Source organism: Trichosurus vulpecula, chromosome 5 (assembly GCF_011100635.1).
Source record: "Trichosurus vulpecula isolate mTriVul1 chromosome 5, mTriVul1.pri, whole genome shotgun sequence".
Classification (NCBI taxonomy): domain Eukaryota; kingdom Metazoa; phylum Chordata; class Mammalia; order Diprotodontia; family Phalangeridae; genus Trichosurus; species Trichosurus vulpecula.
Genome location: NC_050577.1, coordinates 72,189,943 through 72,211,413, shown reverse-complemented (window position 1 = coordinate 72,211,413; position 21,471 = coordinate 72,189,943). Strand labels below are relative to the sequence as shown.

At 38.6% G+C, this 21,471-nt stretch overlaps 1 protein-coding gene across 4 annotated transcripts in view; it reads left to right on the top strand.

Moving 5' to 3' along the window:
- NRP1 (neuropilin 1) overlaps window positions 1-21,471 on the top strand; it is a 183,467-nt gene that overhangs the window by 57,548 nt on the left and 104,448 nt on the right. For all 4 annotated transcript variants that reach the window (XM_036759560.1, XM_036759564.1, XM_036759563.1 and 1 more), the window contains exon 3: window positions 15,598-15,779. In XM_036759560.1, coding sequence (XP_036615455.1) covers window positions 15,598-15,779 — 182 coding nt within the window. The remainder of the gene's footprint in view (window positions 1-15,597; window positions 15,780-21,471) is intronic.

Sequence of the window (21,471 nt, the reverse complement as noted above, 5' to 3'; positions counted from 1 at the left end):
AAAACAGATCAAATAGAAGAAGGAATAGGTTGCCAAATTTAACCAACTCTCACTCATTTACATATGTGTGCGTGTGTGTGTGTGTGTATGTATGCATGTATCTATGTATGTGTGTCATTTCCTTTCCTGACTTTTCTGCTTCTTCCACCCTAGTTTGTGCAAAGTAAATTCTTTTTGAAATAGTACAATCCTGGGGCCTAAGCTTTTCAGTGAAAATTCATAAGAAACTCGTTTTTACTTTGTCGGAACTTAATCTGTGAACTGAGTCAAACCCCTTCCCCTCTCCATGTTTCACAGTTCCCTGTTTCCCCTGCCCTAAAACGAGTAGCCACTGGATGCTAATCCACTTCAAAGGATGGTTATAAGGGGAATGCTAATGAATGCAAATACAGCAAAACCTCCTCTCATTTGAACTAATTATAACAAAGACCAGTCAGATTTAGAGAAAAATCCAAGTTAAAGATATTTTAAAAGAAAGCTCCTCACTAATATATGCATATGTACTTCCAAAAGCCCTAACTACCAACAAAGGGCAGAGCCTACATTAATGAAGAGATAAGGCAAATTTGCAATTATCAGCATTAGTTTGCTTAAAAAAACAATTACAGCTAAAGTACTTAAATACAGTTTGTTCTCTGCCCCCTCTATATTTACACTATTAATTTGCTTAGCAAACCCTTTCTTTGGAGATAAAGCAAGGCATGCTTTAGTGGAAAAAGACAAAGGCCAAATTAACAAAGTCCAAATTAATGCTAATTTTTCCGAAGTGATTTCTAAAAGTTCACTCCAGAAAGTCGGATTTTTAGTGAAAAAATCCCTTTCACATATGGAATAAGTATGATATCTATGCAGGCTAAAGATCAGCCTTTTCCCCTCCTGAGTTAACCTGTGTTGTTTTTACAGCTGAGACTTAAGTAGTATCAAGGGGAACTTTTTATAACCTCCAATAGTTTATTTTGCACTTAGGAGAAAAGTGAATTTGGAAACTCCAGCTTTATTTTGCTATTTTGTTTGAGCTCGCTTAACCATGCTCCCTTTTTCCTCTCTGTTAGGCATGACATATGGATCTCTTTCACTCCTTGAGGGTTTGGGGTTGGGAGATGGGGGTTGTTTCTTTTGCATGGTTGAGTTAAGACCATGTTTCAACCCCAGTTTCTGGGTGTTGACCCTTTCTATGGTCATATAGTTAAACTCAGCTAATGAGCTGCTCCAGCCCTTTGGCTACTGATAATGTTTATGGCTACCGTTTTCCTTTCTTCTAAACACATAGTTACCACCTTAAGGTCCACATAAATTGTGAAGCTGCCTAAATCATTAAAATAGAGGGCTTTTCTTTCCTCTTTTAGGTCTGTTGCCAATAGAGAGACATTTCTAAGTTTTATAGCTTGGATTGCACCAAGTCCATTCATCCTGTTCCGTTAAAAATCAGTCAAACTGGTCTGCTTGGTAGTAGACATCAGGTAGTAGAAAAACAAAACAAAAACATTGGACATTGGAAGGAGAGTCAGGAAACCAGGGTGCTCATCCTAACACTCCACTAAAGAGCTTGATGGCCTTGCTTTCCTCATATCATCAAATAAGAGGTTTGGACTTGGTCAAGGGGTCTTAAATCTAGTGTCTGGGAACTCATTTTAAAAAAAAAATGTGTTGATGACTGTTTCAATGGGGTTGATTTCCTTTGTAATATTACAGATTTTATTTTACACATTTAAAAACATTATTCTGAAAGGGCATCACCAGACTGCCAAAAAGAGCCATGATACACACACACACACACACACACACACACACAAATGGTTAAGAACCCCTAAATCAGATAAACTAAGGCACCACACACACACACACACACACACACACACACAATTGGTTAAGAACCCCTAGATCAGATGAACTCTAAGGAACACACACAAAATTGGTTAAGAACCCCTAGATCAGATGAACTCTAAGGTACACACACACACACACACACACACACACACACACACACACACACACACAAACACAAACACACAGATGAATTCTCCAGCTCCAATAGCCTGGGATTCTATGATCCTTCTTCTAAGTAGGACCAATAAACTGTTGGTTGGCCAAACAGTTCACTCTTCAGCAGGTTGTCAAGGTGTGCTGTAGTCGGAGTTCATAGCTTTTTATGTCTATAGCTATTTTTCAAAGTATAAATTATTCACTGAGTTACAGGTATATTTGGGGTTATTGAATATGTGCCAAGAAGGTAAGTGACCCACTCTAATCATAGCAGCCCAATAGGCAGCAGTTGATATATTGGTCCTCAGACTTAATAGAATTTTAAATGGAAAATATATATTTATATATTCTGAGCATGAAAGCAGGGGGAGCTTAAGAGGGCTTAGAGCAAACACCATCCCTGCTTTCAATAAACATTAAAGTTTAAGCAAGGAGAAAAATGACTTTGCAGAACATTATCAGTTTCCTGCGTTTACAATATATTCCTGTTGTAAGCATGGGCTAGGTTCACAGCTACAGGATCCATGTTCTGTGGGAGTTATTTAGCCTTGGGATTTGTCTGAGGAAACCTCAAGTGTGTGACTCTCCAAAGAAGCAATATTTTGACTCGCCCACCACCTCCCCTAGAAGCCTACCCAGACTGTAGTTAACACTATCGTTAGGAAGACAAAGGAACCACCCACCTATATTAATAACTCCACCCCCCTACTGTAGTCTGACAGTCTTTTTAGACATACAAGACACGTGGCATTATATAGGATCGTAGAAGCTTATATAAAACCTATATAATTTGATGAAATGATGATGACTATGAAAGCTAGCTTTTTAAATAGAGCCTTAAAGTTTGCAGAGACTCCTCTTCCTGTGTTCAAATCTGGCCTCAGACACTTCCTAGTTGTGCGATACTGAGCAAGTCACTTAACTCTGTTTGCCTCAGTTTTCTCATCTGTAAAATGAGCCAGAGAAGGAAATGGCAAACCACTTTGGTAATTTTTGCCAAAAACAAAACATAACACAACCCAAGTGGGATCACAAAGGGTCAGACAGGTCTAAAAATGACTGAACAACAAAGTTGACAAGGAACTTTATAAATATTATCTCGTTGGATGCCCACAACAATCCCAGGGAGTTAGGTGCTGTTACCATTCCCATTTTTCAGATGAAAGGACTGAACCAAATGAAGATAATAAGTAGCAGAACTAGGATTCAAACCCAAGACTTTCATCTCTGAAAATGGCAATCTTTCCACAGCTATGCTGTTTCTTCATGATTTCCCTCCCTTCTCCTGCAACACTAGATTGGCTTTTTTTTTTTAATTTACCTGCCTGACGCTTAGGAGATTCTGCTGTAATTATTGCATAAATTTTGGTGATGGTTGTGGTTGTTTTTTAAACAGTGCTTTGCTGAGCTGGATTCCTGGGGCTGTGATTAGGAACTATTCAGATCCCCACTGAATAATTACTAATTAGGAAGAATCATGAAATTCTTTTGAAACTCCCCAATAGAGCCCCTAAGTTTCTAAAGAAGAATTTTTTTTGTTTTATTTCCATTTTCCAGAGATTTAAAAAAAAGGATTCAAGGTCTATAGTTGTATATTCACATAAGCCAAATTCAGCACTTCTCAGAAACAGGAGGCACACCCTGGTAACTCTGGCACACACCAATCAAGAGGATTTTTGGAGAGAATTCGGTACTACATGCTAACAGCACTAATCCAACTCCAAGTTATTAAATCAGTTGAACACATTAATGAAAACAGTTAGCAGATTTAGTGATTTTATTCTTTTTAAAAATATGCTGGCACATAGACATTGCTTTCTTTAGGTCTACTACTGAAGATCAGAATATTTGACTGATTTTTCAGCAGTTGCTCTGGAAGGACCTAGGATCGGTCTTCCCTAGCAATTCAGAATTTCAGGTCTTAGATATGTATACCTAATGCCAATCACCTGAAGACTGACAGATTTGTCTTAGCAGGGCAAAATAATAGTAGTTCAGTTTCCAGCATTTCAAAACTGTTCCATGCTGTGAACAGAGCCAGAATCCATTTTGGATAAGAATCCATCTTTCTCGGAAGCCTCCTCTCTCTCCTCATCCCACCTCACCCAGCAGGGAATGGCTGATCATACTTTTGCCCAAAAGAGACATCCTTAATTATCGGGCAATGAAGGTGTAGGTAAAGAAGGCTAAATTGGGAGGGGGAAAAGCTGATTTACAGAGGGGAGAAAACCCTCAAAATGAATACATAAAGATTTAAAATAAATGAAAAGGAAGTAAAGTGTCTCAAAGATGGGCCAAAGATCCTTCTGTCACATCTTGAGGGTTTGACTTGCTTTATAAACCAATCTTGAGAAAACACATAAAAGTATTTTTTTTTCCTGGAGAACAGTGGAAAGTTGGCGAGAAGTAAAAATGTTCTATGAAATAGGGAGGTGAACACGTTGTAAATGATGCTAATATCTTCCAGATGGCACATTTTTACTTGGGAACTGAATTTAGAGTAATTAAAGGCATGTGAATTTCCTATAAATACTGAATTTTGCATGTCTGACACTGGAAAACTCCATCATTCCTGAAGGCTTCTAGTTCTAAGGGATGTTTTGGGGTTTCCCCCCCCATTTAAAGTGAATCTTTGGGTTTCTGAATCTCATTTAATAGATAAAAAATGCTTTCCCATGTAAAGTTTCCTTCCATGCCAGAAACTGTTTATGACATGAAATTCCTTATAAATGAAAAAAATTAAACCATTTTTCTTATAAAAGAGGCTATTTATAAAGAAAAAAAAGCCTAAAGCACTTTTATACATCATCACTATAGTGTAACACACATTCCTTTTTTTTTTTTTAAACCAATTTGATAGCCCCCAGACATGCACGTAGGAGGTAATTTTATCATCAGGCCCTACCTCAATCAAGATGTAGACCTCTGAACTCCTTCAGGTTATGATCAATACCTGTTGGTCTAGGGCCATCCACAGGTAGATCAAACAAGGCTGAGATTAATGAATCTTCGCCATAATATCAAGGTTCCTCAACTAGTCTCTGACCTTCTGGACTGCTCTAAATTCTCCTTGCTTAGATCTGGAGTACACTCTCAGAAGATTTTGATCTGGGAGAGACCTATAAAATCATGTAGCCCATTCTGTTCATTTCACAGAGAAAGACATCAAGGTCTATTAGAAGTTGGGTGATTTGCTCAAGGTCACCCAGGTAGTATATAGGACTATTCCTTTCTGCCTCGGCTAAGCTGCATGGTATAAATCTTGTGTCTGCCTAGAACTGATACCTATTTGACTGCTTATGGGCTATCTTCCCTCTATTCAACCTTTTTCTAATCCTGTTCCTTGACCTCTCACCTACTCCTCCTGGAGTATATGTCAGATCCTTCCTGCTTGGCTAGATTCCTGCTCCTGGCCAACTGGGTCTTCTTCCCATCCCTACCCAAGCATGACAATCTGTATTATTACTGTGCTGTAGAGTAAAAGCAATTAAATAGCTTTCAATGATTTCTAATCAATCAATTAATACTTTATTTAAGCCCTTATATATTTAATTCTTCACTTTTGGGGAGTAAGATCCTAGTTTTTAGGATAACATACTCTCTATTAGGAGGCAGCCAGGTAACTCAGTAGATAGAGCGCTGGGCCTGGTGTCCAGAAGACCTGAGTTCAAATCCAGCCTGTGACCCTGGGCAAATTATGTACCCCTGTTTGCCTCAGTTTCCTCATCTGTAAAATGATCTGGAGAAAGAAATAGTAAACTACTCCAGTATCTTTGCTAAGAACAGCCCATGGACAGTATGCTCTATGGAGGCACAAAGAGTTAGACATAACTGAATAACTGAAAAACAATATCACTCTATTATCTAGTGTTTTATTTATTATTTTATTTATTTATTTATTACTTTATTTATTATTTATCCCTATTCACATACTTAATGGTCACAGTTATGGTCCTATAGCACTGAGAGAGCCCAAAGATTAGGTCCTAAGTTGTTAATTTTATTAATATTTTTAAAAAACCTACTTGTTATATTTTAATGCTTTGTACATATTAGCAACTCTGCTTATCTGGGATAAGGTCTGATTCCAGTATGATTTATTTGTTAAATTCTCAAGGGTCTTTTGACATCTGTACTTGCAGTATGGTGACCTGTCATTATTAATTTATGAAAGATAGCAAACTTCTAATGTCTAATTCTGATCTGTCTTGTGAGATAGTCAGTAGGTGTTAAATTTCTGCAGAATGTAGTGATGTGTTGACTAGTTTCTACCATTTCTATGTATAACCCGCAGTGACCAATGTCAAGATTCCTTAAATATAACCCGTTATCTCAACTGAAATGTTCATAAAGCACTTATCTCAGTGTCTGGCAGTACTTAATAAAAGTACTTAATACATACTCCCTTCCCCCACCCCAACCTGTCCCTCCATTTGTCATTTCTAATGGTGATGATCTGGTCTTGAATTGCCATTATGAGTCTTTTTGTTTGTACAAACAAATTTTCATGGCTAAAGTCATTTTATCTAATATTTCTTTGTCAACATCCTTTTGTTTGGTGTTCACATGGATATAGCCCAGGAAAGTTTTGTTTCTCTTCAGATCTTAGCTGTTTCATAGGCTGTATCTGGAGTCCAACCACTTTGGATTACATTTGACAAACCCAATGTCATGCACCTATCATCAGCCTTTACTTTTGCTTCATGAAATTATATCTGCTTACTTCAAAAGCATTTCTGTACATTTTAAATGCATTTATCAAGTGACCTGAAATGTCTAGAAATCCTCCTCCTCCATTGTTGTTTGTCGTTGTTGAAAATCTTTCTCATCTTGTTTGATGGAATTCAGATAGAAATGGTCCTGAGACAAGTTGCTATCTAGCTACTCTTTTATATTTAACATTCTGAAGACTATTGCCCAAATGGATAAAATAACTACTTTTTGTAGTTGAGTGAAAATATTTGAATGTAAATTCATCAGTACAATTTCAGATGGCATACACAATGATGAAAAGAATACTTATCTCATCTTGATCCCACATGATTTTAATTTCTTTTGCTAAGTATCTACATTGTGAAAACTTTTCTTCTAACGCCATTTGAAGATTAGGAGTATTTGGTATAGTAATGTCTACTAAAATGCTATTCGTAAGTTTTAATATATCAGTATTATGTCTGGTTGGGGCATCTAGGAAGCACAGTAGATAGAGGATAGGCCTAAGGTCAGGAAGACTCATTTTCGTGAATTCAAATCTGGCCTCAGACACTTACTAGCTGGGCAAGTCACTTAACCCTATTTGCCTCATTTTCCTCATTGGTAAAATGAACTGGAGAGGGAAATGGCAAATAACTCCAGTGTCTCTGCCAAGAAAACTCCAAATGGGGTGATGAAAAGTTGGGCACAATTGGAGTAACTGAACAATAATTGTGTCTGGTTGATTGTGGGCAGCAATTCCATATGTGATTGTGCTTCTAGCTCCACAATAGTTTATTGGTTGAGTTCTTAAGTCTACGTTAATAGTGTTATCTAATAAATGGTTCAGACTTGTGATTTAATCAGTATAAGGAATTCACAGTGAGGAAATGTTCCCAAACTGACACAGAACTGAAATGGTTCTGTAACTTTTACTCTTGGACAGCTGCCTGGGACACTGGGTGGTTAAGTGACTTACACAGACAGTAAATGTCAGAGGCACAACTTGAACCCAAATCTTCAGAATAAGGATTCTGAAGCTTACTTTTTATCTACTACCACCCCTTTGCTGTCTCTCCATTATTATCAATAGCAATTGTAATCCTCCATTAGTGAGACATGAGATTCATATTTCTTTTACATTCACAAGGTAAAATTCTCATGAAGTCAATCATAACTCCTTCGCTGATCCATTTTGTGAGTACTGGCCCACATTTGTGGGCCAATAAGTTAGAGGTGCAAGTTTCTCTTTAAAGGAAAGGAATCCTGAACTTGGCTTTTTTTTGTACCACGTTCCAACCAACTGAAATAATGAATACATTTAATTATGAAGTAACCTGAACATTTAATTCTTTCGTAATAATAGCTCATATCTATATGTACCTTATTGTTTATGAAGCATTTTCCCATGAAACAGATCGTACAAATATTATTAACCTTATTTTCAGAGAAAACTAGGCCCCAAATACTTAATTGACTTGCCAATAGTCACAGGGCTAATTAATGAGGGAGCTGATGTTTGAACCCATGATCTAACTCCAAGTCTGAACACCCCAAGTGTTCTTTTTGACTCTACCATATTCTCAAGGCCCTCTCCAAGCCTAGGCTAGCATCATTGGCAACATGGAAATTTACTTTAGCTCTTTGCAGAATCTGAGTTGAAGTAATGGTAGCAGTGGAAGTGAGGTGATCCTATTAAAGGCTAGGGATTGGATAACACTCCCAAAATGACTTCTCCTTTACCCAAATGGACAGTTAGCTACTAATATCTCACAGGCAACAAGTCACATAGAGAAAAATTTGCTTTGGATCTGGCTAATTTCTTTACTTCCACGAGGAGAAACAGACTAGTTGACAAAAATATACGCAAATACATTATAATCCCAGAGCTTGAAAGAAACCTCTTTTGCCTGTCACATTTTCAGTATTTCCAAAAGCAGGAAGCCATGTAGGTTTGAAACTTACATGGAGTCATCTCCGGCTCTTGATTGTCACTAACCATCCATATCCACTCACTTGCCATGTTTTGCAAGACTCTGCTTCCTTGGGATCCTCCCCAGTCATCCTCATCTTTCTTACATCACAACTCTCCAGTTTCTAACAATCTTTTTGCCGCAAAGGAAACATGTAGTGAAGAGAAGGTTGCCCTTGGAGACCAGAAGTCCTAGGTTCAGGTCCTATCTGTAAGACATACTTTCTCTGTGGCCACAGGCAAGTCATTTTAACTTCTCATTGCCTTGGGCAATATTCTAGGATAGTCTCATTTGCACTTGTGAAGCAAATTTTCACACCAAGAGATTAGAGAAAATCACAGTTGTAAACTATATTCTTATACTTAGAAAGTTCACATAGAAACCCTAGTAATCTGCCGTTTTTAAAAAATCGATATCTTTGATTTAATTTCCAAGTGAAACACTGCAATAAAAGATAGCATTTTCAAATAAACAATCTGTTGAGAAAAAGCTTCTGCTACCCAAATCCCAACTGTCAAACCAAGCAGTTGATGGCTTTCTACTTCATGTCTATAACGCAGTTATAGTGACATGGAACCTCAAGACACTATGGCGCTGATTTGGTCCAAATCCCCCTTTTTAGTCAATAAGCATTTATTAAGCATCTGTGTTTGCCAGGCACTAAGCTAAGAAAGAGGGGTGCAAAGGAAGGCAAATGATACTCCCTGCTCTCAAGAAGTACACAGTCTAATGAGGGAGACAGCACGTGAACAATTGCACAAACAAAATACACATAAGGATAAATTGGGGAACCGTCTCAGAGAGAAGGCATTAAGATTAAGGTGGGACTTTAGCTGGGACTTGAAGGAAGCCACGAGGCAGGAATGAGGGTGGAAAGCCTTCCAGGTATGGGAGACACCAAGTGGAAAAGCCCAGAGTTGGAAGATGGAGAGTCTTACAGGAGGAACAACAAAGAAATTAGTGTCACTGAGCCAAAAGCAGTGGGGTGAGAAAGGTATTTTACAGATAAGGAAGGCGATGCCAAGCTAGGTTAAGTGATTGTCCTAAGATCACACAGGAATTGGAATGCAGGAGTCTTGATTCCCATTCCAGAAACCAAGACTAAGTTGGATTGATCAAAGATGATCTCTTTAAACAATTCTCTTCTTCATTTAATTTTCTGTTCCCAAATATTTTGCCTCATATTTGGAAAGACCTATTCCCTTTTGGGTATGTGTAAAGCCAATTTTGGATAAAATAATGATCGTACCCAGGCATACATTTACAATATTTGAGCTATTTGTGTTGGTTTAGTGCACAGAAATAGACCAACAAGGATGCAAAGGGCACACATTTTTGGCAAGTGAAAATTATACTGCTAAAGTTATTATTTTCACTCCAGTTTATGTCAGATGTCAGATTTCACCATTATATTTGTGTTTAGGCATGTGAGAGCAGGTCCTGTTGGAAGGCAATTAGTAGTATCATACCCCAACATCAATTTTCCCTATTTGCTACCAACGGCTGGCTCCATGAGGACAGGGACTGTGTCTAATTTATCTTCTCTGTCTCCCTCAGCACCTAGCACATTGCCTCACATGCAGTCAATGCTTAGGTTATGTTTGTTGAATTTAATTAAACTGCTATAATACTTTCCAGAAACCCTGAGGAGCTAGGTACAGTAGCTCAAACAACACCCTGCAGTGGATTAGCTTTCTTTCTATTAACAGATTTTAGTATCTAGAGATTCAGGGGTCATTGATGTAGTCACAAGAGAAAATGAAAATTAAGCAAAGTATAGTAATCTCCTATTCAACACTGCAAATGGATGAGGTCTCCAAATGTCATTACTCCCCCTCCCCTTCAGTGAGTGGATGCACATCTCATTTTCCCAACACTTACTTCTCCTCTTACTTGGCTTTTTTCCTAAATCCATAACTCATAAACCTCCCAAAAGAAGAAATGGTCTCTCCGTAATCCTTTCAAGAATTCTAAGAAGGTTCTATTTTCTTTTATCACCCTTATGGGAAACCTATTATTATTTAATATTTGCAGTGTACCTGGCTTGGCAGTGAGACATCTGGCGGTGTCCAGAGAAGAAAGGACATGGTCCATCTTCTCAAGGGTACTACATTCCAAAGTGAGAGAGTACTTAGATCATTTGGAAATGAGGGAACTGAAGTGTTTATACACTCAAAATGAAAAAAAGGAGGGTGGTGTAGTACATTTTTGAATAAGAAAAAAGAATACTTGATGTTCCTTCTGAGCAGCCCTGGAAGGAAAAAGGGTTTGTTGTTTTTGTTTTCCACTGACATCTGTTAGAAGAGTCAGTGAAGAGAGGAAGCTTTTAAAAGACAAACATACTCCATTGGATCTGTGACCTCATTGATTTCTACATGTTTTCCATCAATGAAGATTACAGCCCATTCATTCCTCACCATCCGGTCCCACTCTTGTCCATATCCTCACATAAGTGTACCAGAGGGATTCACCAACCGTGTTATAGACCTTCCTCCCTTTTTTCCAATATTGGGAGGGCTTGGACTTCCTATCATTTATTTTCCACTCTCACCACATTACCAATCCATCTTCTTTTTTGATGATATGTGTTTTGATGAATCCTTTACACGTATCTCCTTACTTGATATGAATGAGTAAGCCTGCTCATATTCACCATGTGCCTCTCCATTGTCCTGCTGATGTCAGTGGCCCTCTTCGAGAAGAAAGGACGAACAACAACAACAAACAAGTTCGCTCACCAATGCTTGCTCTTAGATTTCTGGAGACTACAGTTTCCAGTGACTTACGGGTATACAACAACAGTCAGCTTTTTCGGTTTTTGGTTTTTAATGGGACTGCGTCAGGGAGAAGTTTGGAATCAGTATGGGTGCTTTACAGTTTCTGAAAGGCTCCCTGCTCCTGCTCCTTTTTTGTTCAATTCTGGACCCAACATGTCCATTTGCAATGTCTAGATGATATATACATACATACATACATATATATATATATATATATATATGTATATATATATATTGACATGTAGATATTGTGTATATTGGATCATATATATTGATATGGATCTAGATCTAGGCAGCTAGGTGACACAATGGATAGAGTGTCAGGCCTAAAGTCAGGAAGACTCATCTTCCTGAGTTCAAATCTGACCTCAGGATATTTACTATGTGACCCTCAGTAAGTCATTTAACCCTGTTTGCTTCAGTTTCCTTATCTATAAAATGAGCTTGAGAAGGAAATGGCAAAGCACTCCAGTATCTTTGTCTAGAAAACCCCCAATGGGGTCATGAAGAGTCGGACGTGCCTGAGAACAACTGAACAACAATAGATCTAGATATATAAAGATGAACTCCATAGGTTGTCCATCTAATTGCATACCATAATCTGAACAATAGGCATTCTTCATCTGGTTGATTGTTTTCTTCCTGTAGTGTAGTTAGGCAAAATTCTCATACAAAATCTGTTACAAAAATGAAATATAAGTGAGGATAAAGAATTACTCACCTAAAAATACTAATTATCTTTGAATTCTGTTTATTCTCAGCATGAGACATTTAAGGGTGCACCGCTATCTTTCTATTTACCCTAGAATCAATCAAGACCAAAGGACACAGCTTCCAAGCTATGTGAGGAATGTTATGGTCAATAACGTGCTAGATGCACTGTCCAGATATCAGTGAGAGAATCTTTCTCTCTCAGAAAGCTAGTATACATTTAACCCTCTGTGCTCCAAATGAAGTTAAGTCTGCTTTGTGGCCTACTGCTGCTTCCATTAACCAGATTTTTCAGATCTTCTAAAATCCTGAAGTATCTGGCACCTCTTCAATGAAGTCTCCCTTGATTCTCCAGGTGAAAGCGATTTCTCTCTCCTGAAATTTTCCTAAAGGACTTTTTTCTAGATTTCCTGTTGACAAAAAGATTATCATATTTTATATCATTTTATCCTTATTTGTAGATATGTTATATTTCCCTGTTAGAATGAAAGTTGCTGGAGGGCATGGTCCACCATTTTTTTTATCCCTAGAACCTACCATAGTACCTTGTACTTTTATTTTTGTGTTATTTCGTTTTGGTTTCGTTGACGGACATGGAAAGTATCTTGCTCTGAAAACTTCATCAGTGTTGATTGGTTACTCATCTGTTTCATCTGGATTCTCTTTGCATCCGTTTGCGAATGAGCTGCTCTCCACTACAGAGATAACAGAAACACAGGCAAATAGGGCAGTGAGATCAGACTGAGGGACAGAGAAGCGATTCCATTTCTACCTTCGCTGTTCCTACTATGCGACTCTTGTCATCCCAAGAAAAACAGTGTTTGTCATATACTGGTAGCAGTAACGGAGCAATGCAGGCCGGCTGGGAGATCCAAATTTGCAAACTCAGTATCCTGGGCCTGAGGCCAAGGCAGCCTGGGTGCGTTGCTGCAGTGACACATTTTGTCTCCAGAGAAGGTTGCTGGCACAACACTTACATTCCTGGCACTGCATTTGTCACTGACAAACTTATGGAGTGGAGCCGGTATCAGCTCCAGAGGGAGATGCGAGCTGCTTTCTTAACTTCACTGGCAATGATGTAATTGACAAGTTGTGATGGTACACTTGCCTGACTATTTACAAAAACTGTTATTGGTGAAACTCTTCTCTGGCCTCAATTTCACAGAGTGTTGCTGGAATGACAGTTGCATTTCCGTTTTCCAAGGATGAGGTATCGCTCATATTCCAATAATTCAATTTCTGCATGTGAAGTTGTGGTACTTGAAAATGCAACATCTCTTACTATGGAGGAAGCCTAATCCCTTTAATGACTTTGGGTGTTGCCAAGTGGAGAGCCTGGTGGTTACTATTGGCTGCCAGGTCGATTTAAGCTCTAACTCCTTAAAATCTCCAGTACCACAAATGGGCTTTTGCAATAGAAGATATTACTTTACCTGAAAGAAGAGGCTTACTTCTAAAATGTCCTTGGTTCTTCAGAATGCTGCCCTATCTCACTTGGTTTGTGTCTCAAAGGCAAAATGCAGCAAGACTCAACTACTTAACATTCAGATCACGTCAAGATTCAAGCAAAAAGCCTATATGACAAAGCCTAGATGCACAGTAGCTAGTTCATAGAGTAAACAGGCCAAATCACAGCTAAATTATAAGAAATTGTGGAGCAAAACAAGCAGACCTGTCCTGTCAAAGAGGAAACAGAGATAAAAGGGAGTTCTCCATCCAATGCCAATTTATTTGGCTTGAATGAATAGGTGATGGTGCTCATTTCAGCTGCCCCCTCTTTGAACGTAAAAGGCTGGTTCAGAACTTTGAAACATAATGCTTTCTTCCTCCTCCTCTTACACTTCTTTCTCTCCTTTTAACAAGCAAAGCAAATCCCAAAGTATTGAGAAATGAGTAATTCCTCATTCCCTAGCTTTGAAATGGGACAGCACTGCTAACTGGCCGAGTTACTAGAGACATTGGATGCACCAAAAGAAATGCAGTTAATGCAGTAATTCACATATGTTAATGCTTAGAGTTCCATCAATGTCAGCTTTCTTTTCTCCCTGATATACACCAAAGCTGGCATGCAATTTTTCCTGATGAGGTAATGTCATTTTTAATTTAAAGGGCCTTAAGCTGTCCACTTTAACTAGTGATATCATCTTTGCAATTGTCTCATGAGACTTTATGTAAACATAAGTAATGTGCCCAAGATAGCTTTAAAAAAAGGTCGTTAAAGATGACATTGGTCATCATGAAGAATTATTTTTTTTTTACCCTTTGATCCCTTAAAAATTGTCACATATAGTTTATGTTACTGCCATTTTAAACTGTTCCTGAAATTAAAATATCCCATAATTTTTGAAGCAAGTTAAACATAGAAGTAAAATAAAGTTCTAAAATGAATGGAAGAAAAACAACACAAATTAAGTTGTCTGACTTCTACATGGCGATAAATATTTTTAAGATAAGAGAGAGAAGCAAATATATGTGTACAGATATATATAACCAGACAAATGAACCATTTGCCTCATTCCCTTCCTATTATCTTGCGTGGGGGTGAGGGATGAGGAAAAGACTAGATTATTAATGGTGAGTTATCTGCTTATAAGGCCAAGAAATGTTCTGTCCTTTCAATACAAACTTTGCAGTAGAATTTCACTGTGTTGTTTCTTTAATCACATTGCCAGTGTATTATTACTTGCCCTATTTTAAATCTCATCATTGGGCATTTTTCATTCCTTTCTTTCAAATAAGTGTATTCTTACAAGCAAATCAAGTTGAATGTTACAAGATAAATTCTATTTATTTCTTTTTTAAAAACCAAAAGTTGTTGGGGAAAAATGTAACTTCTATGATCCAAGTCTGGCTTTCAAGAAGGTAATCTGTGTATGTAGATATTGACAGGTTGGGTTGGTTTGGTTTTTTTTTTCCCTGAGTAGTCTGGATGTGGTGGGACTGTGAACTGAGTTAAATGGGTAAGAATTCATTTATTATTCTGTGGCCATATGTTTTAGAGGCTAGTTCACAGAAATCAAAGTATTGTTCATAGAGAGCTCCAGCCAGAGACATTTTGAATTCATAAAAGAACTTCACAGTTTGAAAAGAATGCACAGCATTATGTATTGACACCACTACCATAGACAAAGAAACACAATTTAATAATACAGAATTGTGCTCATGAGATTTTCTTTTTCTTGTTAATTGGTTACTTTAGCTGACATTGTCTGCCAGTATAATGGACACCATTCTTCCTAATAGTCCTACGTTGCCAGATGATGTCTACAGACATGATGTAGTCCATTTTAATTATTTCATTTTGCTGGATTTCACTGTGTGGTAGAGTCATGGATGTGGAGAGCATCCCCGCCCATTCCCATCCCCCAACAATCTACACTGGCTGGCATCAGGCTTAGAATTTGTAGAAACAAAAGACTTCTTGTCTCACTTAATGTTTTCCTGCCGTGTTTGTCCATTAGGTATGACTATGTTGAAGTCATTGATGGAGATAGTGCGAGTGGACGTTTATGGGGCAAGTTCTGTGGCAAGATAGCTCCTCCTCCCGTGGTATCTACAGGGCCATATCTGTTTATCAAGTTTGTTTCTGACTATGAGACACACGGTGCTGGATTTTCCATACGCTATGAAATTTTCAAGAGAGGTGAGTAAACAAATGATAATGACAGACCTTAGTCTGTGTCTTTTTTCCATTTAACAATAGTTGGTTTTAATATTTTATGAAAGTGAAGCAAAGGATGGAGAGAAGTACTTTAGAAACACACACACACACACACACACACACACATACACACACACAGACACTGACACACCCACCCCACGTCTGGTGAGGGAACAGATCAAGAAGATATTATTCAGATGCTGTGACCAGCTAGTGAATGTGCTTTGGCAAAAGTGTATTTAAAACGCATTTCTTTTTACTTTTCTCTTTCTTTAAAGAAAATAAAAGAGTTAAGCCATGCTCAGAGTCTGGTTCTTTAATCCTTTGAGCAGCCAAAAAGTCCCCTTTGAAAACAGGATTAGCCCCTTCCCACCTTGAATTCATAGAAGTTTTGTCCCTCCTAAAGGGCCTGCATCAGCCCCCACCCCTTCCCCTACCCCCCGCTTCTCTCTTTTTCCTAGCTACTATATTCTAGAATGTCTGGTCCTCAGAAAGCCACCTCCATGCTACGGTAGTTTCCATACTAGTGGGAGAAACACTAGATCTCTGTTTACCCAAGCTATTAAAATAGCCTTTTAGAGAGTGTAGGAATAGTGGGAAATGCTATTTCCTTTGGGAACAGGAATAGGTCACCACGCTAATCATTTGCTAAACCTTTTATTAGGGTGCAGCAGTGAGGAAGCTTTGTGAGGCAACTTAGAGGAAAGTCTGGTTCATCATATTCTTCAATTCCCAGTGGATGCATTAAGCAAATTAATTAATTTTAAAAAGTGTAACTTTACCTGCAAAACACCTCACATTATGCTCCTTACTGCCTTTGGGTTCCTCACACATATTAAATACAGTGCTTCCTCCCCCAAGCTTAGCTTTTGAAGCTGGCACTCTCATACAAAACAGTGAGCCAAGGCCAAGGTTTGCATAAGCATGGGAAAAGGAAGCAGGCTTCAGTGACTCCCAATTGACTGTAGGATAAGCTACAAACCCCTTAGTAGGGCATTAAGGCTCTCCACGGCCTACCTTCCCAACCTTATTTGACACGTACTCTGTTTCATGCATTGTAAGCCACACTGGATTATTGGATGTTCCAGAACCTCTGGCAGCCCTATCCTGCTGCCTGCAGTCCCACAGAGCACCCCTCCTGCCGGGAAGAATACAGGTCCTCCTCATCTCCACCTCCTAAAAGCTTGACATTTCTTTAGTACCCAGCTCAGTTGGTGCCTCTTCAATGAAGTTGCCCTGAATTCCCCAGTTGGAAGCAATCTTTTCCTCCCAAAATATTCCTGGGGCACTTTCTTTGCCCCTTTATATTGTGCTTTGCATTACAGTTACTTCTATGCATCATATTCTCCTATTTGACTATAAGCTGCATGAAAGGAGGGACTGGGTCATTATTTTCTTGTATCCTCAGAGTGTACCACAATACCTTGCATCTTTTTTGTCATCATCATTGTTATTCTTGTGACCTTTGTCTAATGAACTCCTGGTGGGGAAAACTTCTTCACTACAACAAACTGGCAAATTCATCCACAACTTATACCCTTATAGGTTTCCTGGGGCACTGTGAGTTTAAGCATCATGCACATGGTCATAGAGCCAATATGTGCCAAAGATGGGTCTTATTTCCCAGGCCAGCCCTCAATTTACTCTATCACATTGCCTCTTATCTTGCCCATAGTCGATATTTTAAAAATAATTGTATAATTGAGTTAGAATTTGTAAAAATGAAATCTTTTTAAAAATAATTGTCATATTTATGTTTCAGTAGATTAATATTTTATGTCATAGTCCCTTTCTGTTGGGTGAGCAATGTATAGGAGAACTAAAGGCTAATTTACTGGATGTGACTATGGATAGATTTTTTTTCAAATAGTCTGGAGCATTGATATCAAAAAATAGAAATGGATCTGTAGCTACACAGGGTTAGAAAACCAAAAATTAACATTATCTGTGTCCTATTGCATTTTCTTTATTTTGTTAGACATTTCCCAATTACATTTTCATCTGGTTCTGGTAGGTGAGTTTGACACCTTTGATCTGAAATAGAGTAGAGCTCTGAACCAACCAAGTAGTTAATTGAGGAGCTCATCAAGAACCCTTCAACAGAGATAATAAGACTTTCCTGGACATTAGAGAATGCTGACCCAATCCCAAAACTCAGCTTAAACACCACCTACTCCAGGAGGCCTTGCCCAGTCCAACCAGCAGCTAATGTCTTTCCTTCCCATACTGCCCTCCATATATATCCTGTATGTAACTTTTATATAGCTAGCGGTTTTACATGTTGTCTCCCCAATTAGAAGGGGAACTCCTTGAGGGCCTGACCACTGTTGTTTACCTTTTTCTATAATCCCAGAGTTTAACACAGCATCAGGCATACAAGTGCTTAATAAATGGTGATTTGATCTGATGACTCTAGAACTTAGGGGATCATACATGAGAAGACCACAGACTGTCAGAGATAGAAGGGCCATTTGAGATCATAGAATCAGGGGTTAAAAGAGGGAAGTAACTAGAGGTCATCTTTCCAACTTCCTCATCTTACAGATGAGCAGCTGAGACCGAGAGAGCAGAGGTGACTTGTCCAAGATTACATGGGGAAAAAGTATCAGAGGAGGGATTGAGACCCAGGTCTTTCAACTCCTAATCCACTATTCTTCCCAGCATACTAAGTATGCTTTCATTAGTCATATTCATGCCAACCTGCTTAACCAAGGTTCTAGTTATAGTCATTCGTAAGTGTCAAGACCTATGTAGGACTTATTAATGAACTAGCCTGTCTGTCCACCTTTCTATCCACACACAGACACACATGCTTTCATCAAAGGAGTAATATCCCAAAAAGAGTATAAAGAATTACCTTTCTTTTCCAATCAGTATTTTTTCCAAAGTTGATTGAAAGAGATGATACATAAGTGTGTGGCCATGACTTATAGAATCTCTCCCCCTTCCTCCCAAACAAACTCCCTTTTCTAGATCCCCTATTATTTTAGGTGTTCTCATCATCCTCCCAACCCTTTTCCTTGAAACCTTGGATTGCTAGCAAGATGCTTTGCGAATATTAACTCATTTTATCCTAATAACAACCCTAAGAGATAGGTGCGATTATAATCTCCATTTTACAGATGAGGAAACTGAGGCAGACTGAATTGCTAGGATCACAAAGCTAGTCTCTGAGGCAGGATTCCAATTCAGGTCTTTCAAACTCCATGTCCAACACTCTATTCTTTGTGTCACCTACACATAGTCATTCTTTGTGTCACCTACACATAGTCATCTTTGACTTACCGCTGGATCCCACACCCTTTATGTTCATCTGCACACTAGTATGTTTTCTTCCTACAGGTCTCAAAGATCTATTCCTCCCATTATCACTTCCAAAGTCATTACTACTTCATGATTTGAGTGTTATAGCTAGATCTTGTCTTTCGTTCCTGCCTTAAGCCTCTCCCCATTCTATGCTAAACTCTTAGGGCAATCATGAGGTAGCTTTCCAACTTCAAACCCTGTGGTGGGTGTCCACTGCCTGATGTTTTAAATCTAAAGTGGTCAGTTTACTTTTTATAACTCAAAGCCCACCATCAGTCAGTCCCCTACACCTCTCCAACTTCATCTGTTCGATACAGAAGGATCTTCATCTTCAGGTAAATCTTTGTTTCATATCATAGAATAAATACTGGAGGAAAAACTCCATAATTACCATGAATATGGAAGACCTTTGGCTAAAACAGAAATCTTAACTCTCCACAGCCCCTACATTCTAGGGGTGAAGCTAAACTCACCTATCCTAGAATATAACTTTCTGGACAGCTGCATGCCTCTGCATTGGAAAATACTCCCTCCAGGACCCGCCCATCAATTCATGTCCTTCACCTCTTTCAAAATCTGGCCCAGATTTACTTTTCTTCCCAGATTAATGACTTCATGATCATCACTTTTGAAAATATCTATCTTCCCAGTGTGTTCAGCTAAGTCATGGTTCAATAAACCAGAACTACATGCATTTAGTTTCCACTCTTTTTTCCCCCACCTACTAATGCATTGCTGGTTAATAAATTCAGATTATTTCATGTGAGTATCAGTCAATCAAGAAACAGTTTACCAAATGGCTATTATATACTGTGTCATATACTGTGGTAAGTGCTGGCACTATAATGACAAAAATGAAACAGTCTCTGCCCTCAAAGGGTTTCCATTCTATCAGGGAAACTGCATTACAACAATTAGACCAAAGGCAAGCATCATGGCGTCTATGTCTTATGTATCTAAGTACAATTTTCTTTGCACTGGAGTCACTCAATAAATACTTATTAACTATTCAAAGAAATGCATCTGCACATACACATGCTTATGTAATTGTTTATTTCAACAGCAGTTAAATGATAGCATGAATGCATGAATCTGTACCATTGAAAACACTTTGCTTCTGTTATTTCAATACACGTGAATCATCTTAACTATCATGTAATACAACCATGAAATTAGTCACACCTGTTGGCCTTGAGATTTTACGAACATTGAACCCTGGTTCTTAAGAAAATCAGTCAGTTTTGTTGTCTATAGCCTCAGGGACATTACCACTGGACACTTTCATTGTGCTGGGGACTGTTAACACTTTCTACTCTTCTCAAGATGTTTCCCTCCCCGTTGGGCTCTCAGTCCTTGGACCACTGCTACCCCTGAGCGCACAACTTGGTTGTGCTCACTCTCCTCCACCCAATCTGAACTTCCCAGTCTGAATGTGGATAGGGGAAGACCTTTCAACCTGATCCATCCAGGCCAATGACCTAAACAGTCTATGTCAGAGCAATGAGTCTTGTGGGACTCAAGGAAATTTGAAGGGATCTTAGGAGCTATGGATTGATATGATTTCACTGGGATTTTAAATGTAGAAAAATAAAATTTCTAGTTGTGCGTCTACAACAATTAAACATGGAATTCTTGTATATGCTCCATGTATATCCAGGCTAGCAAAGGGTCTGCAAAAGTGCTTATTGGCCTGAAAATCCTTTTCAGTCTTGCGTCAAAGTAGTTGCTTACTCTGTTTATCTCATTTACTTTGTCTCTTTCTGTCCTCTCTCTCTCCCTCTCCTTCCCCTGTCCCCCACAGAGTTACTAAATCTGCCTGTTTCTAATCACTACTAAGATTCCTTTAGTGGTTTTCTTTCTAACCAATTACCTATCACAGATTTGTTTTAGTAATCTCTTTGGCATATTCTGTTTTATGAAGCCTTTCTATTTTTGGTTCAGAGGTGTGATTTCATTTATATAGAAGCTCCTTTCATTGATGCCTAGGGGTACATCCTCCATAACTTACACTCTTAGGAAGTTCCCCAGAGCATTGAATATTTGAGCCACTTGCCCACTCATGGCCACACATTTGTTCCATGTCCCAAGCAAAACTCAGACACATTTCCTTCTGACTATCAGGCTAGAGTTCTATCTCCTTAAGGCATTCTGCCCCCTTTTCAAATTTATCACGTTAAAAAAGGTGCCAAAACTAGTTTTTGTCAGATGATGGATTAAACTGAGAACCACAGAATCCAAGAGAGAGTTGGAAGAGAATTTAGGCACCATCAAACCCAACGGAAGTGAAAACCGAAGTCCAACAAAGATGAAATAACCAACTCAATTGTCCTAAAAGGCTCTGCTGCAACTAGTCAAGGTTATAATGTAA